The sequence below is a fragment of the Ranitomeya imitator genome, chromosome 10 (assembly GCF_032444005.1).
Source record: "Ranitomeya imitator isolate aRanImi1 chromosome 10, aRanImi1.pri, whole genome shotgun sequence".
NCBI lineage: Eukaryota > Metazoa > Chordata > Amphibia > Anura > Dendrobatidae > Ranitomeya > Ranitomeya imitator.
Genome location: NC_091291.1, coordinates 149,600,302 through 149,625,346, shown reverse-complemented (window position 1 = coordinate 149,625,346; position 25,045 = coordinate 149,600,302). Strand labels below are relative to the sequence as shown.

Genomic DNA, 25,045 nt, shown 5'->3' with positions numbered 1-25,045 from the left:
CCTCCTCTATACAGCACATATTACAAAGTATATATATCCTCCTCCTCTATACAGCACAGTATATATATATCCCCCTCCTCTATACAGCACATATTACACAGTATATATATATATATATCCTCCTCTATACAGCACATATTACACAGTATATATATATCCCCCCCTCTATACAGTATATATATATATATATATATGACCCCTCCCCCTTTATACAGTATATATTACACAATATATATATATATATATATATATATCCTCCTCTATACAGCACATATTACACAGTATATATATATCCCCCTCCTCTATACAGCACATATTACACAGTATATATATATCCTCCTCCTCTATACAGCACATATTACACAGTATATATATATATATATATATATATATATATATATATATATCCTCCTCTATACAGCATATATTACAGTATATATATATCCCCCTCCTCTATACAGCACATATTACACAGTATATATATATCCCCCCCTCTATACAGTATATATATATATATATATGACCCCTCCCCCTTTATACAGTATATATTACACAATATATATATATATATATATATCCTCCTCTATACAGCACATATTACACAGTATATATATATCCCCCTCCTCTATACAGCACATATTACACAGTATATATATATCCTCCTCCTCTATACAGCACATATTACACAGTATATATATATATATATATATATATATATATATATATCCTCCTCTATACAGCATATATTACAGTATATATATATCCCCCTCCTCTATACTGCACATATTACACAGTATATATATATATATATATCCTCCTCTATACAGCACATATTACACAGTATATATCCTCCTTCTCTATACAGCACATATTACACAGTATATATCCTCCTCCTCTATACAGCACATATTACACAGTATATATATATCCTCCTCTATACAGCACATATTACACAGTATATATATCCTCCTCTATACAGCACATATTACACAGTATATATATATCCCCCTCCTCTATACAGCACATATTACACAGTATATATATATATATATATATATATATATATATATATATATATATATATATATATATATATATATATATATATCCCCCTCCTCTATACAGCACATATTACACAGTATATATATATCCCCCTCCTCTATACAGCACATATTACACAGTATATATATATCCTCCTCTATACAGCACATATTACACAGTATATATATACCCCCTCCTCTATACAGCACATATTACACAGTATATATATATCCCCCTCCTCTATACAGCACATATTACACAGTATATATATACCCCCTCCTCTATACAGCAAATATTACACAGTATATATACATCCCCCTCCTCTATACAGCACATATTACACAGTATATATATCCCCCTCCTCTATACAGCACATATTACACAGTATATATATCCTCCTCCTCTATACAGCACATATTACACAGTATATATATCCCCCTCCTCTATACAGCACATATTACACAGTATATATATATCCCCCTCCTCTATACAGCACATATTACACAGTATATATATATCCCCCTCCTCTATACAGCACATATTACACAGTATATATATATCCCCCTCCTCTATACAGCACATATTACACAGATATATATATATCCCCCTCCTCTATACAGCACATATTACACAGTATATATATATCCCCCTCCTCTATACAGCACATATTACACAGTATATATATACCCCCTCCTCTATACAGCAAATATTACACAGTATATATATCCTCCTCCTCTATACAGCACATATTACACAGTATATATATATCCTCCTCTATACAGCACATATTACACAGTATATATATCCCCCTCCTCTATACAGCACATATTACACATATATATATATATCCTCCCCCTCTATACAGCACATATTACACAGTATATATATATCCTCCCCCACTATACAGCATATATTACACAGTATATATATATATATATATATATATCCCCCTCCTCCTCTATACAGCACATATTACACAGTATATATATACCCCCTCCTCTATACAGCATGTATTACACAGTATATATATATCCCCCTCCTCTATACAGCAAATATTACACAGTATATATATCCCCCTCCTCTATACAGCACATATTACACAGTATATATATATCCCCCTCCTCTATACAGCACATATTACACAGTATATATATCCCCCTCCACTATACAGCATATATTACACAGTATATATATATATCCCCCTCCTCTATACAGCACATATTACACAGTATATATATCCCCCCCCTCTATACAGCACATATTACACAGTATATATATCCCCCTCCTCTATACAGCACATATTACACAGTATATATATCCCCCTCCTCTATACGGCACATATTACACAGTATATATATCCCCCTCCTCTATACAGCACATATTACACAGTATATATATATATATATATATATATATATATATATATATATATATATATATATATATATATATATATATATCCCCCTCCTCTATACAGCACATATTACACAGTATATATATCCCCCTCCACTATACAGCATATATTACACAGTATATATATATATCCCCCTCCACTATACAGCATATATTACACAGTATATATATATATATATATATCCCCCTCCTCTATACAGCACATATTACACAGTATATATATCCCCCTCCTCTATACAGCACATATTACACAGTATATATATATATCCCCCTCCTCTATACAGCACAGTATATATATATATATATATATATATATATATGACCCCCCTCTATACAGTATATGACCCCCCTCTATGCAGTATATATATATGACCCCCCTCTATACAGTATATATATATATCCCCCTCCTCTATACAGCACATATTACACAGTATATATATCCCCCTCCTCTATACAGCACATATTACACAGTATATATATATCCCCCTCCTCTATACAGCACATATTACACAGTATATATATATATATCCTCCCCCTCTATACAGCACATATTACACAGTATATATATCATCCTCCTCTATACAGCACATATTACACAGTATATATATCCCCCTCCTCTATACAGCACATATTACACAGTATATATATATCCCCCTCCTCTATACAGCACATATTACACAGTATATATATATATATCCTCCCCCTCTATACAGCACATATTACACAGTATATATATATATATCATCCTCCTCTATACAGCACATATTACACAGTATATATATATCCCCCTCCTCTATACAGCACATATTACACAGTATATATATATATATCATCCTCCTCTATACAGCACATATTACACAGTATATATATATCCCCCTCCTCTATACAGCACATATTACACAGTATATATATATCCCCCTCCTCTATACAGCACATATTACACAGTATATATATATATATATATCCCCCTCCTCTATACAGCACATATTACACAGTATATATATATATATCCTCCCCCTCTATACAGCACATATTACACAGTATATATATCATCCTCCTCTATACAGCACATATTACACAGTATATATATATATATATCCCCCTCCTCTATACAGCACATATTACACAGTATATATATATCCTCCCCCTCTATACAGCACATATTACACAGTATATATATCCCCCTCCTCTATACAGCACATATTACACAGTATATATATATCCCCCTCCTCTATACAGCACATATTACACAGTATATATATATCCCCCTCCTCTATACAGCACATATTACACAGTATATATATCATCCTCCTCTATACAGCACATATTACACAGTATATATATATATATATCCCCCTCCTCTATACAGCACATATTACACAGTATATATATATATATATCCTCCCCCTCTATACAGCACATATTACACAGTATATATATCCCCCTCCTCTATACAGCACATATTACACAGTATATATATATCCCCCTCCTCTATACAGCACATATTACACAGTATATATATATCCCCCTCCTCTATACAGCACATATTACACAGTATATATATATATATCCTCCTCTATACAGCACATATTACACAGTATATATATATCCCCCTCCTCTATACAGCACATATTACACAGTATATATATCATCCTCCTCTATACAGCACATATTACACAGTATATATATATCCTCCCTCTCTATACAGCACATATTACACAGTATATATATATGACCCCCCTCTATACAGTATATATATGACCCCCCTCTATACAGTATATATATATGACCCCCCTCTATACAGTATATATATATGACCCCCCTCTATACAGTATATATATGACCCCCCTCTATACAGTATATATATGACCCCCCTCTATACAGTATATATATATGACCCCCCTCTATACAGTATATATATATATGACCCCCCCTCTATACAGTATATATATATGACCCCCCCTCTATACAGTATATATATATGACCCCCCTCTATACAGTATATATATATGACCCCCCCTCTATACAGTATATATATATGACCCCCCCTCTATACAGTATATATATATGACCCCCCTCTATACAGTATATATATATATATCTGACCCCTGTAGATTATACGTCACATGTCGCACAGGGGCGTCTTACCGGAGGATGGCGCTGTCTCCCTGTCGCACCGTCACGTTGTCCATGGCTTTGGGGAAGCCGGCGTCCCCGCTCCGCACCGGCACTCCTGCGGGCACAAGAAAGAGCAGCCTGAGACACAGGGCGAGCAGCCACCTCCAGGGGGCGACGACCCCCAGCATCCTTCCCCCGCCCGAGCAGACACAGCGCAGCGGACACGACAGCGGCCCCCGAGGCTCCGAGCGCTACATGTCTCCTCCACAGCCGGGAGCGAGCGCGACTGCCGCCGAGACCCTGCCCGCTCTGCGCCCGCCGCCCCGGACCCGCCCACGGACCGCCTCCTCCGCCCCTGACCCGCCCACGGACCGCCTCCTCCACCCCCTGACCCGCCCACGGACCGCCTCCTCCGCCCCAGACCCGCCCATGGACCGCCTCCTCCGCCCCGGACCCGCCCACGGACCGCCTCCTCTGCCCCGGACCCGCCCACGGACCGCCAGCCCGGCACTGAACACGCCCATTTCACGGCTTGATTTCCATTCTGCCCCGCCTTTTCAGCTCCTTGCCCCGCCTCTTCGGCTCATAGCACCGCCTCCTAATCTTGCCAGTCACAACACCGCCTCCCTCTCACCTGGAGCCGCGGACCCGGCGCAGTCACAGTGAGGAGAACGGAGGAGAGAGGAGAGAAGTGAGTACACCCCTGTGTGTGTGTGTACAGGGCCCTGCAGAAGTGAGTACACCCCTGTGTGTGTGTACAGCGTCCTGCAGAAGTGAGTACACCCCTGTGTGTGTGTACAGGGCCCTGCAGAAGTGAGTACACCCCTGTGTGTGTGTTCAGCGTCCTGCAGAAGTGAGTACACCCCTGTGTGTGTGTGTACAGGGCCCTGCAGAAGTGAGTACACCCCTGTGTGTGTGTACAGCGTCCTGCAGAAGTGAGTACACCCCTGTGTGTGTGTACAGCGTCCTGCAGAAGTGAGTACACCCCTGTGTGTGTGTACAGGGCCCTGCAGAAGTGAGTACACCCCTGTGTGTGTGTTCAGCGTCCTGCAGAAGTGAGTACACCCCTGTGTGTGTGTACAGGGCCCTGCAGAAGTGAGTACACCCCTGTGTGTGTGTGTACAGGGCCCTGCAGAAGTGAGTACACCCCTGTGTGTGTGTACAGCGTCCTGCAGAAGTGAGTACACCCCTGTGTGTGTGTGTACAGGGCCCTGCAGAAGTGAGTACACCCCTGTGTGTGTGTGTACAGGGCCCTGCAGAAGTGAGTACACCCCTGTGTGTGTGTGTACAGGGCCCTGCAGAAGTGAGTACACCCCTGTGTGTGTGTACAGCGTCCTGCAGAAGTGAGTACACCCCTGTGTGTGTGTGTACAGCGTCCTGCAGAAGTGAGTACACCCCTGTGTGTGTGTACAGCGTCCTGCAGAAGTGAGTACACCCCTGTGTGTGTGTACAGGGCCCTGCAGAAGTGAGTACACCCCTGTGTGTGTGTACAGGGCCCTGCAGAAGTGAGTACACCCCTGTGTGTGTGTACAGGGCCCTGCAGAAGTGAGTACACCCCTGTGTGTGTGTACAGGGCCCTGCAGAAGTGAGTACACCCCTGTGTGTGTGTACAGGGCCCTGCAGAAGTGAGTACACCCCTGTGTGTGTGTACAGGGCCCTGCAGAAGTGAGTACACCCCTGTGTGTGTGTACAGCGTCCTGCAGAAGTGAGTACACCCCTGTGTGTGTGTGTACAGCGTCCTGCAGAAGTGAGTACACCCCTGTGTGTGTGTACAGCGTCCTGCAGAAGTGAGTACACCCCTGTGTGTGTGTGTACAGGGCCCTGCAGAAGTGAGTACACCCCTGTGTGTGTGTTCAGCGTCCTGCAGAAGTGAGTACACCCCTGTGTGTGTGTACAGGGCCCTGCAGAAGTGAGTACACCCCTGTGTGTGTGTACAGCGTCCTGCAGAAGTGAGTACACCCCTGTGTGTGTGTACAGGGCCCTGCAGAAGTGAGTACACCCCTGTGTGTGTGTACAGCGCCCTGCAGAAGTGAGTACACCCCTGTGTGTGTGTACAGGGCCCTGCAGAAGTGAGTACACCCCTGTGTGTGTGTACAGGGCCCTGCAGAAGTGAGTACACCCCTGTGTGTGTGTACAGGGCCCTGCAGAAATGAGTACACCCCTGTGTGTGTGTACAGGGCCCTGCAGAAGTGAGTACACCCCTGTGTGTGTGTACAGCGCCCTGCAGAAGTGAGTACACCCCTGTGTGTGTGTACAGGGCCCTGCAGAAGTGAGTACACCCCTGTGTGTGTGTACAGGGCCCTGCAGAAATGAGTACACCCCTGTGTGTGTGTACAGCGCCCTGCAGAAGTGAGTACACCCCTGTGTGTGTGTACAGCGCCCTGCAGAAGTGAGTACACCCCTGTGTGTGTGTACAGGGCCCTGCAGAAGTGAGTACACCCCTGTGTCTGTGTACAGGGCCCTGCAGAAGTGAGTACACCCCTGTGTGTGTGTACAGGGCCCTGCAGAAGTGAGTACACCCCTGTGTGTGTGTACAGCGTCCTGCAGAAGTGAGTACACCCCTGTGTGTGTGTACAGGGCCCTGCAGAAGTGAGTACACCCCTGTGTGTGTGTACAGGGCCCTGCAGAAGTGAGTACACCCCTGTGTGTGTGTACAGGGCCCTGCAGAAGTGAGTACACCCCTGTGTGTGTGTACAGGGCCCTGCAGAAGTGAGTACACCCCTGTGTGTGTGTACAGGGCCCTGCAGAAGTGAGTACACCCCTGTGTGTGTGTGTGTACAGGGCCCTGCAGAAGTGAGTACACCCCTGTGTGTGTGTGTACAGCGCCCTGCAGAAGTGAGTACACCCCTGTGTGTGTGTACAGCGTCCTGCAGAAGTGAGTACACCCCTGTGTGTGTGTACAGGGCCCTGCAGAAGTGAGTACACCCCTGTGTGTGTGTACAGCGCCCTGCAGAAGTGAGTACACCCCTGTGTGTGTGTGTGTACAGGGCCCTGCAGAAGTGAGTACACCCCTGTGTGTGTGTACAGGGCCCTGCAGAAGTGAGTACACCCCTGTGTGTGTGTACAGGGCCCTGCAGAAGTGAGTACACCCCTGTGTGTGTGTACAGGGCCCTGCAGAAGTGAGTACACCCCTGTGTGTGTGTACAGGGCCCTGCAGAAGTGAGTACACCCCTGTGTGTGTGTACAGGGCCCTGCAGAAGTGAGTACACCCCTGTGTGTGTGTACAGGGCCCTGCAGAAGTGAGTACACCCCTGTGTGTGTGTGTACAGGGCCCTGCAGAAGTGAGTACACCCCTGTGTGTGTGTGTACAGCGCCCTGCAGAAGTGAGTACACCCCTGTGTGTGTGTACAGGGCCCTGCAGAAGTGAGTACACCCCTGTGTGTGTGTACAGCGCCCTGCAGAAGTGAGTACACCCCTGTGTGTGTGTGTACAGCGTCCTGCAGAAGTGAGTACACCCCTGTGTGTGTGTACAGCGCCCTGCAGAAGTGAGTACACCCCTGTGTGTGTGTGTACAGCGTCCTGCAGAAGTGAGTACACCCCTGTGTGTGTGTTCAGGGCCCTGCAGAAGTGAGTACACCCCTGTGTGTGTGTGTACAGCGCCCTGCAGAAGTGAGTACACCCCTGTGTGTGTGTGTACAGCGTCCTGCAGAAGTGAGTACACCCCTGTGTGTGTGTTCAGGGCCCTGCAGAAGTGAGTACACCCCTGTGTGTGTGTACAGGGCCCTGCAGAAGTGAGTTCACCCCTGTGTGTGTGTACAGCGTCCTGCAGAAGTGAGTACACCCCTGTGTGTGTGTACAGAGCCCTGCAGAAGTGAGTACACCCCTGTGTGTGTGTACAGGGCCCTGCAGAAGTGAGTACACCCCTGTGTGTGTGTGTACAGGGCCCTGCAGAAGTGAGTACACCCCTGTGTGTGTACAGCGTCCTGCAGAAGTGAGTACACCCCTGTGTGTGTGTACAGCGTCCTGCAGAAGTGAGTACACCCCTGTGTGTGTGTACAGCGCCCTGCAGAAGTGAGTACACCCCTGTGTGTGTGTACAGGGCCCTGCAGAAGTGAGTACCCCCCTGTGTGTGTGTACAGGGCCCTGCAGAAGTGAGTACACCCCTGTGTGTGTGTACAGGGCCCTGCAGAAGTGAGTACACCACTGTGTGTGTGTGCAGCGCCCTGCCGAAGTGAGTACACCCCTGTGTGTGTATAGCGTCCTGCAGAAGTCAGTACACCCCTGTGTGTGTGTACAGCGTCCTGCAGAAGTGAGTACACCCCTGTGTGTGTGTATAGCGTCCTGCAGAAGTGAGTACACCCCTGTGTGTGTGTACAGCGTCCTGCAGAAGTGAGTACACCCCTGTGTGTGTGTACAGGGCCCTGCAGAAGTGAGTACACCCGTGTGTGTACAGGGCCCTGCAGAAGTGAGTACACCCCTGTGTGTGTACAGGTCCCTGCAGAAGTGAGTACACCCCTGTGTGTGTACAGCGCCCTGCAGAAGTGAGTACACCCCTGTGTGTGTGTGTACAGGGCCCTGCAGAAGTGAGTACACCCCTGTGTGTGTGTACAGCGCTCTGCAGAAGTGAGTACACCCCTGTGTGTGTGTACAGCGCCCTGCAGAAGTGAGTACACCCCTGTGTGTGTGTACAGCGTCCTGCAGAAGTGAGTACACCCCTGTGTGTGTGTACAGGGCCCTGCAGAAGTGAGTACACCCCTGTGTGTGTGTACAGGGCCCTGCAGAAGTGAGTACACCCCTGTGTGTGTGTGTACAGGGCCCTGCAGAAGTGAGTACACCCCTGTGTGTGTGTACAGGAACCTGCAGAAGAGAGTACACCCCTGTGTGTGTGTGTACAGGGCCCTGCAGAAGTGAGTACACCTCTGTGTGTGTACAGGGCCCTGCAGAAGTGAGTACACCCGTGTATGTACAGGGCCCTGCAGAAGTGAGTACACCCCTGTGTGTGTGTACAGGGCCCTGCAGAAGTGAGTACACCCCTGTGTGTGTGTGTACAGCGTCCTGCAGAAGTGAGTTCACCCCTGTGTGTGTGTGTGTTCAGGGCCCTGCAGAAGTGAGTACACCCCTGTGTGTGTGTTCAGGGCCCTGCAGAAGTGAGTACACCCCTGTGTGTGTGTATACAGCTCCCTGCAGAAGTGAGTACACCCCTGTGTGTGTGTGTACAGCGTCCTGCAGAAGTGAGTACACCCCTGTGTGTGTGTTCAGGGCCCTGCAGAAGTGAGTACACCCCTGTGTGTGTGTACAGGGCCCTGCAGAAGTGAGTTCACCCCTGTGTGTGTGTACAGCGTCCTGCAGAAGTGAGTACACCCCTGTGTGTGTGTACAGGGCCCTGCAGAAGTGAGTACCCCCCTGTGTGTGTGTACAGGGCCCTGCAGAAGTGAGTACACCCCTGTGTCTGTGTACAGGGCCCTGCAGAAGTGAGTACACCCGTGTGTGTACAGGGCCCTGCAGAAGTGAGTACACCCCTGTGTGTGTGTACAGGGCCCTGCAGAAGTGAGTACACCCCTGTGTGTGTGTGTACAGCGTCCTGCAGAAGTGAGTTCACCCCTGTGTGTGTGTGTGTTCAGGGCCCTGCAGAAGTGAGTACACCCCTGTGTGTGTGTGTTCAGGGCCCTGCAGAAGTGAGTACACCCCTGTGTGTGTGTGTATTCAGGGCCCTGCAGAAGTGAGTACACCCCTGTGTGTGTGTGTGTACAGGGCCCTGCAGAAGTGAGTACACCCCTGTGTGTGTGTGTGTACAGGGCCCTGCAGAAGTGAGTACACCCCTGTGTGTGTGTGTTCAGGGCCCTGCAGAAGTGAGTACACCCCTGTGTGTGTGTATACAGCGCCCTGCAGAAGTGAGTACACCCCTGTGTGTGTGTACAGGGCCCTGCAGAAGTGAGTACACCCCTGTGTGTGTGTACAGCGCCCTGCAGAAGTGAGTACACCCCTGTGTGTGTGTACAGGGCCCTGCAGAAGTGAGTACACCCCTGTGTGTGTGTACAGGGCCCTGCAGAAGTGAGTACACCCCTGTGTGTGTGTGTACAGTGCCCTGCAGAAGTGAGTACACTCCTGTGTGTGTACAGGTCCCTGCAGAAGTGAGTACACCCCTGTGTGTGTACAGCGCCCTGCAGAAGTGAGTACACCCCTGTGTGTGTGTACAGGGCCCTGCAGAAGTGAGTACACCCCTGTGTGTGTGTACAGCGCCCTGCAGAAGTGAGTACACCCCTGTGTGTGTGTACAGCGTCCTGCAGAAGTGAGTACACCCCTGTGTGTGTACAGCGCCCTGCAGAAGTGAGTACAACCCTGTGTGTGTACAGCGCCCTGCAGAAGTGAGTACACCCCTGTGTGTGTACAGGGTCCTGCAGAAGTGAGTACACCCCTGTGTGTGTGTACAGCGCCCTGCAGAAGTGAGTACACCCCTGTGTGTGTACAGGGTCCTGCAGAAGTGAGTACACCCCTGTGTGTGTGTACAGCGCCCTGCAGAAGTGAGTACACCCCTGTGTGTATACAGCGCCCTGCAGAAGTGAGTACACCCCTGTGTATGTGTACAGCGCCCTGCAGAAGTGAGTACACCCCTGTGTGTGTGTGTGTGTACAGGGCCCTGCAGAAGTGAGTACACCCCTGTGTGTGTGTTTACAGCGCCCTGCAGAAGTGAGTACACCCCTGTGTATGTGTACAGCGCCCTGCAGAAGTGAGTACACCCCTGTATATGTGTACAGCGCCCTGCAGAAGTGAGTACACCCCTGTGTGTGTGTGTGTACAGGGCCCTGCAGAAGTGAGTACACCCCTGTGTGTGTGTGTGTGTGTGTGTGTTCAGGGCCCTGCAGAAGTGAGTACACCCCTGTGTGTGTTTACAGCGCCCTGCAGAAGTGAGTACACCCCTGTGTGTGTGTACAGGGTCCTGCAGAAGTGAGTACACCCCTGTGTGTGTGTGTACAGCGCCCTGCAGAATTGAGTACACCCCTGTGTGTGTGTGTACAGCGTCCTGCAGAAGTGAGTACACCCCTGTGTGTGTGTGTACAGCACCCTGCAGAAGTGAGTACACCCCAGTGTGTGTACAGCGCCCTGCAGAAGTGAGTACACCCCTGTGTGTGTACGGCGCCCTGCAGAAGTGAGTACACCCCTGTGTGTATACAGCGCCCTGCAGAAGTGAGTACACCCCTGTGTGTGTGTACAGCGCCCTGCAGAAGTGAATATACCCCTGTGTATGTGTACAGCGCCCTGCAGAAGTGAGTACACCCGTGTGTGTGTGTGTGTGTGTGTGTACAGGGCCCTGCAGAAGTGAGTACACCCCTGTGTGTGTGTGTACAGGGCCCTGCAGAAGTGAGTACACCCCGTGTGTGTGTGTACAGCGTCCTGCAGAAGTGAGTACACCCCTGTGTGTATACAGCGCCCTGCAGAAGTGAGTACACCCCTGTGTATGTGTACAGCGCCCTGCAGAAGTGAGTACACCCCTGTGTGTGTGTGTGTGTACAGGGCCCTGCAGAAGTGAGTACACCCCTGTGTGTGTGTTTACAGCGCCCTGCAGAAGTGAGTACACCCCTGTGTATGTGTACAGCGCCCTGCAGAAGTGAGTACACCCCTGTGTATGTGTACAGCGCCCTGCAGAAGTGAGTACACCCCTGTGTGTGTGTGTGTGTGTACAGGGCCCTGCAGAAGTGAGTACACCCCTGTGTGTGTGTGTGTGTGTGTGTGTGTGTTCAGGGCCCTGCAGAAGTGAGTACACCCCTGTGTGTGTTTACAGCGCCCTGCAGAAGTGAGTACACCCCTGTGTGTGTGTACAGGGTCCTGCAGAAGTGAGTACACCCCTGTGTGTGTGTGTACAGCGCCCTGCAGAATTGAGTACACCCCTGTGTGTGTGTGTACAGCGTCCTGCAGAAGTGAGTACACCCCTGTGTGTGTGTGTACAGCACCCTGCAGAAGTGAGTACACCCCAGTGTGTGTACAGCGCCCTGCAGAAGTGAGTACACCCCTGTGTGTGTACGGCGCCCTGCAGAAGTGAGTACACCCCTGTGTGTATACAGCGCCCTGCAGAAGTGAGTACACCCCTGTGTGTGTGTACAGCGCCCTGCAGAAGTGAATACACCCCTGTGTATGTGTACAGCGCCCTGCAGAAGTGAGTACACCCGTGTGTGTGTGTGTGTGTGTGTGTACAGGGCCCTGCAGAAGTGAGTACACCCCTGTGTGTGTGTACAGCGTCCTGCAGAAGTGAGCACACCCCTGTGTGTGTGTACAGGGCCCTGAAGAAGTGAGTACACCCCTGTGTGTGTGTGTACAGGGCCCTGCAGAAGTGAGTACACCCCTGTGTGTGTGTACAGCACCCTGCAGAAATGAGTACACCCCTGTGTGTGTGTACAGGGCCCTGAAGAAGTGAGTACACCCCTGTGTGTGTGTACAGGGCCCTGCAGAAGTGAGTACACCCCTGTGTGTGTGTACAGGGCCCTGCAGAAGTGAGTACACCCCTGTGTGTGTACAGCGCCCTGCAGATGTGAGTACACCCCTGCGTGTGTGTACAGGGCCCTGCAGAAGTGAGTACACCCCTGTGTGTGTGTACAGGGCCCTGCAGAAGTGCTTACACCCCTGTGTGTGTGTGTACAGGGCCCTGCAGAAGTTAGTACACCCCTGTGTGTGTGTACAGGGCCCTGCAGAAGTGAGTACACCCCTGTGTGTGTGTACAGGGCCCTGCAGAAGTGAGTACACCCCTGTGTGTGTACAGCGCCCTGCAGATGTGAGTACACCCCTGTGTGTGTGTGTTCAGGGCCCTGCAGAAGTGAGTACACCCCTGTGTGTGTGTACAGGGCCCTGCAGAAGTTAGTACACACCTGTTTGTGTGTACAGGGCCCTGCAGAAGTGAGTACACCCCTGTGTGTGTGTGCAGGGCCCTGCAGAAGTGAGTAGACCCCTGTGTGTGTGTGTACAGGAACCTGCAGAAGTGAGTACACCCCTGTGTGTGTACAGCGCCCTGCAGATGTGAGTACCCCCCTGTGTGTGTGTACAGCGCCCTGCAGAAGTGAGTACACCCCTGTGTGTGTGTACAGCGTCCTGCAGAAGTGAGTACACCCCTGTGTGTGTGTACAGGGCCCTGCAGAAGTGAGTACACCCCTGTGTGTGTGTTCAGGGCCCTGCAGAAGTGAGTACACCCCTGTGTGAGTACAGGGCCCTGCAGAAGTGAGTACACCCCTGTGTGTGTGTGTACAGCGCCCTGCAGAAGTGAGTACACCCCTGTGTGTGTGTACAGGGCCCTGCAGAAGTGAGTACACCCCTGTGTGAGTACAGGGCCCTGCAGAAGTGAGTACACCCCTGTGTGTGTGTACAGCGCCCTGCAGAAGTGAGTACACCCCTGTGTGTGTGTACAGCGCCCTGCAGAAGTGAGTACACCCCTGTGTGTGTGTACAGCGCACTGCAGAAGTGAGTACACCCCTGTACGGTCAGTATAATATATATATACACACACACAGTGCTCAGTATAAGTGAGTGCACCCCTGTACGGTCAATATTACATATATATATATAGATAGATGGTGGTCCGATTCTAACACATCGGGTATTCTAGAACAGTGTTCCCCAACTCCAGTCCTCAAGGCCGACCAACAGGTCATGTTTTCAGGGTTTCCTTTGCATTGCACAGGTGATGCAATTATTACCTGGGCAAGACTAAGGAAATCCTGAAAACATGACATGTTGGTGGGCCTTGAGGACTGGAGTTGGGGACCCCTGTTCTAGAATATGTATGTACGTATATAGCAGCCACATAGTATATAGCACAGGCCACGTAGTATATTGGATCCATGTAGTAACATAGTAACATAGTAACATAGTTAGTAAGGCCGAAAAAAGCCATTTGTCCATCCAGTTCAGCCTATATTCCATCATAATAAATCCCCAGATCTACGTCCTTCTACAGAACCTAATAATTGTATGATACAATATTGTTCTGCTCCAGGAAGACATCCAGGCCTCTCTTGAACCCCTCGACTGAGTTCGCCATCACCACCTCCTCAGGCAAGCAATTCCAGATTCTCACTGCCCTAACAGTAAAGAATCCTCTTCTATGTTGGTGGAAAAACCTTCTCTCCTCCAGACGCAAAGAATGCCCTCTTGTGCCCGTCACCTTCCTTGGTATAAACAGATCCTCAGCGAGATATTTGTATTGTCCCCTTATATACTTATACATGGTTATTAGATCGCCCCTCAGTCGTCTTTTTTCTAGACTAAATAATCCTAATTTCGCTAATCTATCTGGGTATTGTAGTTCTCCCATCCCCTTTATTAATTTTGTTGCCCTCCTTTGTACTCTCTCTAGTTCCATTATATCCTTCCTGAGCACCGGTGCCCAAAACTGGACACAGTACTCCATGTGCGGTCTAACTAGGGATTTGTACAGAGGCAGTATAATGCTCTCATCATGTGTATCCAGACCTCTTTTAATGCACCCCATGATCCTGTTTGCCTTGGCAGCTGCTGCCTGGCACTGGCTGCTCCAGGTAAGTTTATCATTAACTAGGATCCCCAAGTCCTTCTCCCTGTCAGATTTACCCAGTGGTTTCCCATTCAGTGTGTAATGGTGATATTGATTCCTTCTTCCCATGTGTATAACCTTACATTTATCATTGTTAAACCTCATCTGCCACCTTTCAGCCCAAGTTTCCAACTTATCCAGATCCATCTGTAGCAGAATGGATAGTATATATCAGACACACAGTATATAACACTTCCTACGTAATATATAGCACAGGCCACGCCGTATGTAACGGCGGCCACGCCGTATATGGCACAGCCCACGTAGTATACAGCAGTGTGAGCACCATATCCCTGTTTAAAAAAAATAATTAAAATAAAAAATAGTTATATACTCACCCGCCGGCGTCCAGCGACGCTGTCCCGTTGCTCGCGCTGCTGCTGCCAGCTTCTGTTCCCAGCGATGCATTGCGAAATTACCCAGATGACTTGAGACCACTAAGTCTTCTGGGTAATTTTGCAATGCATCGCTGGGAACAGAAGTTGGCGAGCGGCTCGGCGGACGACGGAAGGTGAGAATAGCAGATTTTTTGGTTTTTTTTTAGTATTTTTAACATTAGATCTTTTTACTATTGATGCCGCATAGGCCCCATCAATAGTAAAAACTTGGTCACACAGGGTTAATAGCAGCGGTAACGGAGTGCGGTACCCGCGGCATAACGCAGCCATTAACCCTGTGTGTTATGGAGCATTCGGCCGTACAAAAGGGTTTGAGTTTCTGTCCTTCTTACAAGTGCCGTACGTTTGATTTAGATATACATATATGATTTACACAGATTCTTTCGGCATCTAGGAAATAGCGACCACAATATTGTGCAGTTTCACCTGTCTTTCACTAGGGGGACTTGTCAGGGAGTCACAAAAACACTGAACTTTAGGAAGGCAAAGTTTGACCAGCTTAGAGATGCCCTTAATCTGGTAGACTGGGACAATATCCTCAGAAATAAGAATACAGATAATAAATGGGAAATGTTTAAGAACATCCTAAATAGGCAGTGTAAGCGGTTTATACCTTGTGGGAATAAAAGGACTAGAAATAGGAAAAACCCAATGTGGCTAAACAAAGAAGTAAGACAGGCAATTAACAGTAAAAAGAAAGCATTTGCACTACTAAAGCAGGATGGCACCATTGAAGCTCTAAAAAACTATAGGGAGAAAAATACTTTATCTAAAAAACTAATTAAAGCTGCCAAAAAGGAAACAGAGAAGCACATTGCTAAGGAGAGTAAAACTAATCCCAAACTGTTCTTCAACTATATCAATAGTAAAAGAATAAAAACTGAAAATGTAGGCCCCTTAAAAAATAGTGAGGAAAGAATGGTTGTAGATGACGAGGAAAAAGCTAACATATTAAACACCTTCTTCTCCACGGTATTCACGGTGGAAAATGAAATGCTAGGTGAAATCCCAAGAAACAATGAAAACCCTATATTAAGGGTCACCAATCTAACCCAAGAAGAGGTGCGAAACCGGCTAAATAAGATTAAAATAGATAAATCTCCGGGTCCGGATGGCATACACCCACGAGTACTAAGAGAACTAAGTAATGTAATAGATAAACCATTATTTCTTATTTTTAGTGACTCTATAGCGACGGGGTCTGTTCCGCAGGACTGGCACATAGCAAATGTGGTGCCAATATTCAAAAAGGGCTCTAAAAGTGAACCTGGAAATTATAGGCCAGTAAGTCTAACCTCTATTGTTGGTAAAATATTTGAAGGGTTTCTGAGGGATGTTATTCTGGATTATCTCAATGAGAATAACTGTTTAACTCCATATCAGCATGGGTTTATGAGAAATCGCTCCTGTCAAACCAATCTAATCAGTTTTTATGAAGAGGTAAGCTATAGACTGGACCACGGTGAGTCATTGGACGTGGTATATCTCGATTTTTCCAAAGCGTTTGATACCGTGCCGCACAAGAGGTTGGTACACAAAATGAGAATGCTTGGTCTGGGGGAAAATGTGTGTAAATGGGTTAGTAACTGGCTTAGTGATAGAAAGCAGAGGGTGGTTATAAATGGTATAGTCTCTAACTGGGTCGCTGTGACCAGTGGGGTACCGCAGGGGTCAGTATTGGGACCTGTTCTCTTCAACATATTCATTAATGATCTGGTAGAAGGTTTACACAGTAAAATATCGATATTTGCAGATGATACAAAACTATGTAAAGCAGTTAATACAAGAGAAGATAGTATTCTGCTACAGATGGATCTGGATAAGTTGGAAACTTGGGCTGAAAGGTGGCAGATGAGGTTTAACAATGATAAATGTAAGGTTATACACATGGGAAGAAGGAATCAATATCACCATTACACACTGAACGGGAAACCACTGGGTAAATATGACAGGGAGAAGGACTTGGGGATCCTAGTTAATGATAAACTTACCTGCAGCAGCCAGTGCCAGGCAGCAGCTGCCAAGGCAAACAGGATCATGGGGTGCATTAAAAGAGGTCTGGATACACATGATGAGAGCATTATACTGCCTCTGTACAAATCCCTAGTTAGACCGCACATGGAGTACTGTGTCCAGTTTTGGGCACCGGTGCTCAGGAAGGATATAATGGAACTAGAGAGAGTACAAAGGAGGGCAACAAAATTAATAAAGGGGATGGGAGAACTACAATACCCAGATAGATTAGCGAAATTAGGATTATTTAGTCTAGAAAAAAGACGACTGAGGGGCGATCTAATAACCATGTATAAGTATATAAGGGGACAATACAAATATCTCGCTGAGGATCTGTTTATACCAAGGAAGGTGACGGGCACAAGGGGGCATTCTTTGCGTCTGGAGGAGAGAAGGTTTTTCCACCAACATAGAAGAGGATTCTTTACTGTTAGGGCAGTGAGAATCTGGAATTGCTTGCCTGAGGAGGTGGTGATGGCGAACTCAGTCGAGGGGTTCAAGAGAGGCCTGGATGTCTTCCTGGAGCAGAACAATATTGTATCATACAATTAGGTTCTATAGAAGGACGTAGATCTGGGGATTTATTATGATGGAATATAGGCTGAACTGGATGGACAAATGTCTTTTTTCGGCCTTACTAACTATGTTACTATGTTACTATGTTACTATATTAAAGGCCCATTTCTCTAACATGCCCAACACGGAGGGTCCTCCCCAACCAACCAACCCTAGACTTTTGTCCTCAGAGTCTAGGTTTACGTACAAAGAGCCTCTTCTGTCCTCCACATTCATCACATGCAGCAGAAACATTCATAAGTTTTGTACAGAAATCTTTTCAATCCCTTAGGAACGACATTGACAGGGGCTCTCTATTCTATTCCCCCAATCTTACTCCTGAGGAAAGGATGGCAGTGAGATCCCTGAAGGAGGATAGCGCAATTATTATGAAACCAGCTGATAAGGGGGCGCGTTGGTAATTATGGATAAATCATTGTATACTTCGGAAATAATGCGTCAATTGTCCGACACATCCATCTATCTACCATTACAGAAAGACCCCACCTCTGATATGAGACACCAAATTGACACCATCCTTCAAAAATACACTTCTAAAGGGGTCCTTGACTCAAAAACTTGTAAGTTTCTTCAAAATAAAAATCCAATTATTCCGGTCTTCTATACTGTACCAAAGGTCCACAAAAATCTGAGGGATCCTCCCGGTAGACCTATTGCCGCATCTACTAACTCCATTCTGTCACCCCTGGCCATCTTTTTAGAAAAAGTTTTGACGCCTATTATTCAAAAAACTTGACACTTCTCTGTCATTCAAGGTATACATACCATCCCACCGGATGCCATACTAGTCACACTGGACGTGAAAGACCTGTATACCTCCATCCCCCATAATGAGGGAATTAACTCAACATCCAGCCTTCTAAGATCTACAGAAATGGATGGAGACCAGGTGGATCTTTGTATAGATCTACTCCGCCTAATACTCACCTCAAATTTCTTTTTGTTCCAGGACAACTTTTACCTGGAGATACGGGGGACCGCAATGGGGTCCAACGTAGCGCCCCCGTATGCAAACGCCTATATGGCGGATTTTGAGGAAAATATCATTTACAAACAAGCACTTTTTCCAGAGAATGTAATTGTATGGAAACGCTACATTGATGATGTCTTTTGTATATGGGGGAGGGGGGGGGGGGAGGCTCTTCAGAGACACTCACAATGTTCTTTAATCTCCTTGAATACCTCTTGGCCTGGGATACAATTCACAATGGGCCATGATACCTATCGTATGAACTACTTGGACACAATGGTGATCAAAGATCCTAGAGGAATGCTCTCTACCAATCTATATGTTAAGGAGACAGATCGGAACAGTATACTGCATTTCCATAGTCTTCATCCCCCAGCTACAAAACGGGCAATACCGAAATCTCAGTACCAGAGACTAAGATGCATTGTCTCGGATACAGATACACGACACCAGAGGCTTAATGAGATGACTACAAAGTTTAAACAAAGGGGTTACCCTACACAGGTGCTAACCGAATCTTATAAAGCCCCTACACGGTCAGCCAAACAATCTTTGAATCGGGTTCCTTTTGTGCACAGCTTTCACCCTTTTGCCTATATTTTACATAAGTCCATTCGGAAGAACTGGCACTTGTTATCAACCGCCTACCCAGATGTCCAGGAATTTCAAAATCTGTTCCTTCCATGTTTCAAAAGGGCACCTAACCTAAAGGACTGTAGTGAAAGCAGATATGGGCACGAAATCTAGTATCCCGAAACAACGGTTCCTACAGAACCCAAGGAAAGGCACCTTTCCATGTTTGCATTGTATACAGTGCAACAATGTGCTCAAAGGTGATACATATACACCCCTTTTCTGGGAAGTCATTCAATATACGTAAGTACTTTACCTGCGAATCATCATATGTAGTGTACCTAATCAAATGCCTTTGTGGCCTTCTCTATATAGGCGAAACATCCCAACCTATTCGTGACAGGATTTCATAAATCCACTATAAGGTGTAAAAATCATCTCCTTCCCATCCCTCACCATTTCATTTCAGGAGCCACAATATAGCCCAACTAAGATTCCAGGTCATGGAGCATGTCCCACCCCCACGGCGAGGGGGCAACAGGGTCCTCCTAAAAACCGTGAGGCCTACTGGATTCATACCCTGAACACAATGAGCCCCAAGGGTCTGAATGGGGAATATGAATTGACGTCATTCTTGGAACACACAGACAGTAGGGTCTTCATATCGGGAACGGTCAGATGGGACTTTTACTAACAGTGTGTGTTTTGTGCCCACACTAGGCCACCATGTTACTATATGTATAACTTCCTTGTATCATAGGTGAGGTCCTCACGGTGTGGGTATACTTCTGTGGTTCATGACATCTTACATGTGACGCTTCCACATTATATGATGATGTAAGCCCCAAGTCCATGGCATATACTAATATATGTTCTTCTATTATAGAGTCGCCTATAGTAATGTCTGTGCATCTGGATATCTGCTGTGAATACCACCACCACTCTTCACTAGTGACGTCACGATCCCTACCCACAGTTCAGCGTCCATAGGACGACCACTACACCGCGCTATCCTGGGTGGATCCCTCTTCATTATAATCCCATACAGTCTCGGCCCCGCCCACAATCATCATGTGACTCCATGGACACACCCACAGCCGGCTTCCTACATCACCGCTCCGGATTTCCACTCCCACCCGGGTTAGGAGCGCGGTATCGTATCGCACATATCCCGCCACCAGCCTAGCTCTCTTATTGGCCACATCTCTCTATAGTCCCGCCCCTTCTTATTTGGGCACGCTGACACTATATGGCCAGACAGGCGGTGGATGCCCCCTCGGAGAGCACTGCAGCTCCAGGGAACGGATTATCTCTCCTTTCTATAGCCCTGACCCCTTTTTTTTTTTTCTTTTATTATAAGTTGTGGCTTCTTATTGCCCCCTTAGGAATCTTCCTATTTTCTGCCTACGACAACCGCGCTGAACTAATTCTGATATATGTACATGGCCGAGGCTTTCCTATACTCCCTGCACCTACACATGTCGTCCTCTTACTTCACTCTTAGGCAGGGCCGGTGTTAGGGGCAGGCAGACTAGGCAGCTGCCTAGGGCCACCGCTCCCCTAGGGGCCCCCAGCCAGGGGCGGACATACTGCTGGTGCCACTGCTCTGGGGCTGAGAAGTGGAGGGTGGTCTCTGCAGGCAGGCCCCATATCATGTAGCATCGGGCCCCTCTCACTCCCTCCTGTAATCCTGCTAACACCCAGTGCCAGGGAGAGCGGAGTGCAGGAGTTCAAAATGGGGGCATGTCATGCAGGGAGAGATGCTGACCAATGAACGCTTTCCTCACCAGACTGAGGAGAGCGCTAATTGGCTGCTGTCTCTCTGTTCTCCTGCACTATACATACTATACACATATACACTATATACAGAGCTCCTGTGTATGTCACTGGTGGTCACTGTATTATCTAAACAGCAAGAGCACAAGAAGCGGATTCAGAGATCCTCCAAAAATTAGAAAAAAAAACAGCAAAACGAGGCAGAGATGCTTACCTGCCTACGCCTCTAAACAAATGCACTAACAGGATGCAGTGGATTGGCAGCAATGTGCCAAGCAGCCACCCCCTCCATTAGTTTGGTAGGTTGAGAGTGGCTGCCTCATCGGTTATGCTGCACCTGTTAGTCTCCATCTTAACCACATGGGTCCACTGCGTCCTGTTAGTGCATTTGTTTAGAGGCCTAGGCAGGTAAGCATCTCTGCCTCGTTTTGCTGTTTTTGGTCACTGTATTACCTATACACTGACACTATATACAGACCTCCTGTGTGTAATGTCACTGGTGATCACTATTATCTGCACACTGACACTATATGCAGAGCTCCTGTGTAAAATGGCATTAATATTGTATTTTGTTTATTAATGATCAGTATTGTAGTATTCGGTCACTGTAGTGTTAATATGTGATCTGGTCATGGTGTGGCGGTATTTGTTTTCTTTATGTGGTGGTATTCGGTCACTATGACATGGAAATATGTGGTCTGGTCATTGTGTGGAGGTATTTGTTTCCTGTATGAGGTGGTATTCGGTCACTACGCCATGGTAATATCTGGTCTGGTCAGGGTATGATGGTATTTGTCCCTTGTATGTGGTATTAATGGTCATTCTAAAAAATACATTGTGTCCGTAAAGTCATGATGCACTTTTATAGCTTACATTTTGGCGCCCTTTCTCTGGCCCAATGATATCCAACCTGTTCATGAGGGTTCATAAGACGAACCAATCAAACAACACAAACTTATTGAAGTTGTTGCTGAGCCCCCAGTCAGATTAACCCCTGATAAACTGAACTCTGATTAATACGCTGCCAGGTCTATGACCTCATGCAACCACAAGCTTATGCCAGCTGTGCGGTTTTCCATGCCAGTTGAGATGTGGACGGTACAGAGGAAAGTTCAGTGTGTTTTGTGGCTCGCTAAATTTGAATCCGTGACCAAAGTGCTACTTGAATATCTGCGTGTTTATAATGAAGCGCCACAACATAGGAATAACATTACTCGGTGGGATAAGCAGTTGAAGGAATCCGGCAGTTTGGTGGAGAAACCCCGGTCTGGTAGGCCATCAGTCAGTGACTGGTCTGTAGAGGCTATCTTGACATGTTGGAATTGTATGCAGTGCCACAATTTCCAGAAGGTGTCATCTTTCAACAGGACTGCGCCCCTCCACACTACGCCACCATTGTTCGTGAGTTTCTGGATAGAACATTCCCCCGGCGGTGGATAGACAGGGGTCCTGTCAAGCCATGGCCACCACGATCCCCGGATCTGACGCCCTTAGACTTTTACTTTTGGGGTTATGTGAAGCAACATGTGTACATTGAACGTATCAACGACATTAATCACTTTAAACAGAGTCACAGACGTTATTCACTCTGTTACACCAGACGTCCTTACCCGTGTGTGGCAAGAACTTCACTATCGTTTGGATGTGTATAGGGCAACAAATGGAGCCCACATCGACCTGCACTGAACAGGTATGAAACTGGGAGAGGGTTTCTTTTAGTTGGAGCAGATTTCACATTTCTATCGTTTTTTTTGTTGCTTTCCAGTGACTGGTCAAAAGTGCACCATGACTTTACGGACACACTGTATATGTGACTCATTCCTAATTATAAATAAAAATATACTTAAGAGGATCGGATATTGTAAGAAATGTTTAATAGAGTAGATCCCGGCCAGGAGAGACTCCGTGTCGTGGTGGTGGCCAAAACCAAAGCTGCTGTCTGTACATTAACTGTGATCTGGTGATGGGAACTGTATCAGACTGGCGAGGACGTGGTGCAGGAGACGAGTGTTTCCAGGAGTGGAAGGTTACAGGTGTGGAGGCAGAGTGTCAAGGGGGCCCGATAATTTTGCCAGTATGGGGCCCTGAAACTCCTAGTGGCAGACTAGTATACCCCTGTACTATCAGTACATTATATATACAGTGCACAGTATAAGTGAGTACACCCCTGTATTAGCAGTACAGTATATATAAAGTGCTCAGTATACGTTATGAATCACAGGGGGATATTTTTATCATCCCCACCGCTGTCACCAATATGTCATGTACCAGGGTTGTATGGTTGCCCCTAATTCCTTCTGAAGGGAATTTATTTATATCACACTTCCCAGTTCCGGTTTGGAACTTGCAGCTCTCTGGCGCCCCCCTTACCCTCAGGTCAGACAGGGAACTGAACCTAGTATAATTAGTCTCCAGAAAGGCTGCCTGCTATGTACTGGCTATGGGGCACGCTGCAGCGAGGTCAATATAAGTACTCCCACTCAGGCGGGAAAAATAGTTATCAACGCCATCCATCACTGTCAGCTTCCCCAAAAGCTCAGGACACTTCCGCTGCAACCAGCTCCAATTTCTTATTTAATAACAGGTCAGGAGCCATCCTAATCAGTAGCAATGGCTTAGGTCAGAGGCTTTAGGCTATGTGCACACACCGCGGACTACTCTGCAGATTTTTCTGGACTGATTTTGGTAAATCCGCAAGTAATCCGCACTGCGAATTTCCTGCGGAATTAGCAAGGATTTACCGCGGGTTTTTGTGTGGATTTCACCTGCAGTTTTACACCTGCGGATCCCTATTATGGAGCAGGTGTAAACCACTGCGGAATCTGCACAAAGAATTGACATGCTGCGGAATAAACAATTCTACGTTTCCACGCGTTTTTTCCACAGCAGGTGCACTGTGGATTTTGTTTTCCATAGGTTTACATGGTAGTGTAAACGAATGGAAAAATGCTGCGAATCTGCAGCGGCCAATCCGCAGCGTGTGCACATACCCTCAGGGTAAGTTTTAGAGCAAGGAAAACAACGCTAGCAAATATTATAACTTTTACTCTAAAAAAGATTAGGCAGTGTTTACAAAAGTATATAAAAGATATTATAAAATGAGACAATTATCATATGTACAGACCATCGCAAAATAAAAAGGGATTTTTGATGAAAATACACTTAGTTTCATTTCCTGGCAGACCATGTGGTGTGGGGGGAGGGGCTATACATCAAAATGCATCACAGAGCGTCTCTCAGCTAGCTCCCTGGACAAAGACTTGTGAAAAATGAGGTCTCCTTGTCTTATACCCCTGGTTGTGACATCACTGAGTGGGCTGGATACCCCCTGCTTTGAAAGGAATGAAAAACCATCTATTAAACATATCTTGGCATATGAACCTCGTAGAAGGACAACACAATTACCGTTTTTCTCAGCACGAAATGGACGTTCATTTAAATCCAAACACGGCTTGGCTATGAACCTCAGTTAAGCAGTAATGCATTTTTCAATTTCTGCTAAGCTCTGAGCTCCCAAAACCCCCACCAGTTGGGAGCCCTGTCCCTGTGGTTTCCAGAAATATAAACTACCTATTTATGTGACTACACTTTGTTGATATATTTGGTCTTAAAGGACCACTGTAGCTAAACAAAGGGATTGCCATGTGTTGCTACTCTTTACTTGCGGTTTTA

At 46.9% G+C, this 25,045-nt stretch overlaps 1 protein-coding gene across 10 annotated transcripts in view; it reads right to left on the bottom strand.

The window, feature by feature from the left end:
- NTM (neurotrimin) overlaps positions 1-25,045 on the bottom strand; it is a 1,102,415-nt gene that overhangs the window by 488,461 nt on the left and 588,909 nt on the right. For 7 of the 10 annotated variants that reach the window (XM_069740768.1, XM_069740761.1, XM_069740770.1 and 4 more), the window contains exon 2: positions 4,603-4,687. In XM_069740768.1, coding sequence (XP_069596869.1) covers positions 4,603-4,687 — 85 coding nt within the window. Of the gene's footprint in view, positions 1-4,602; positions 4,896-25,045 lie in introns of those variants that run through there. The other 3 variants (XM_069740771.1, XM_069740764.1, XM_069740767.1) reach the window with 1 other exon arrangement.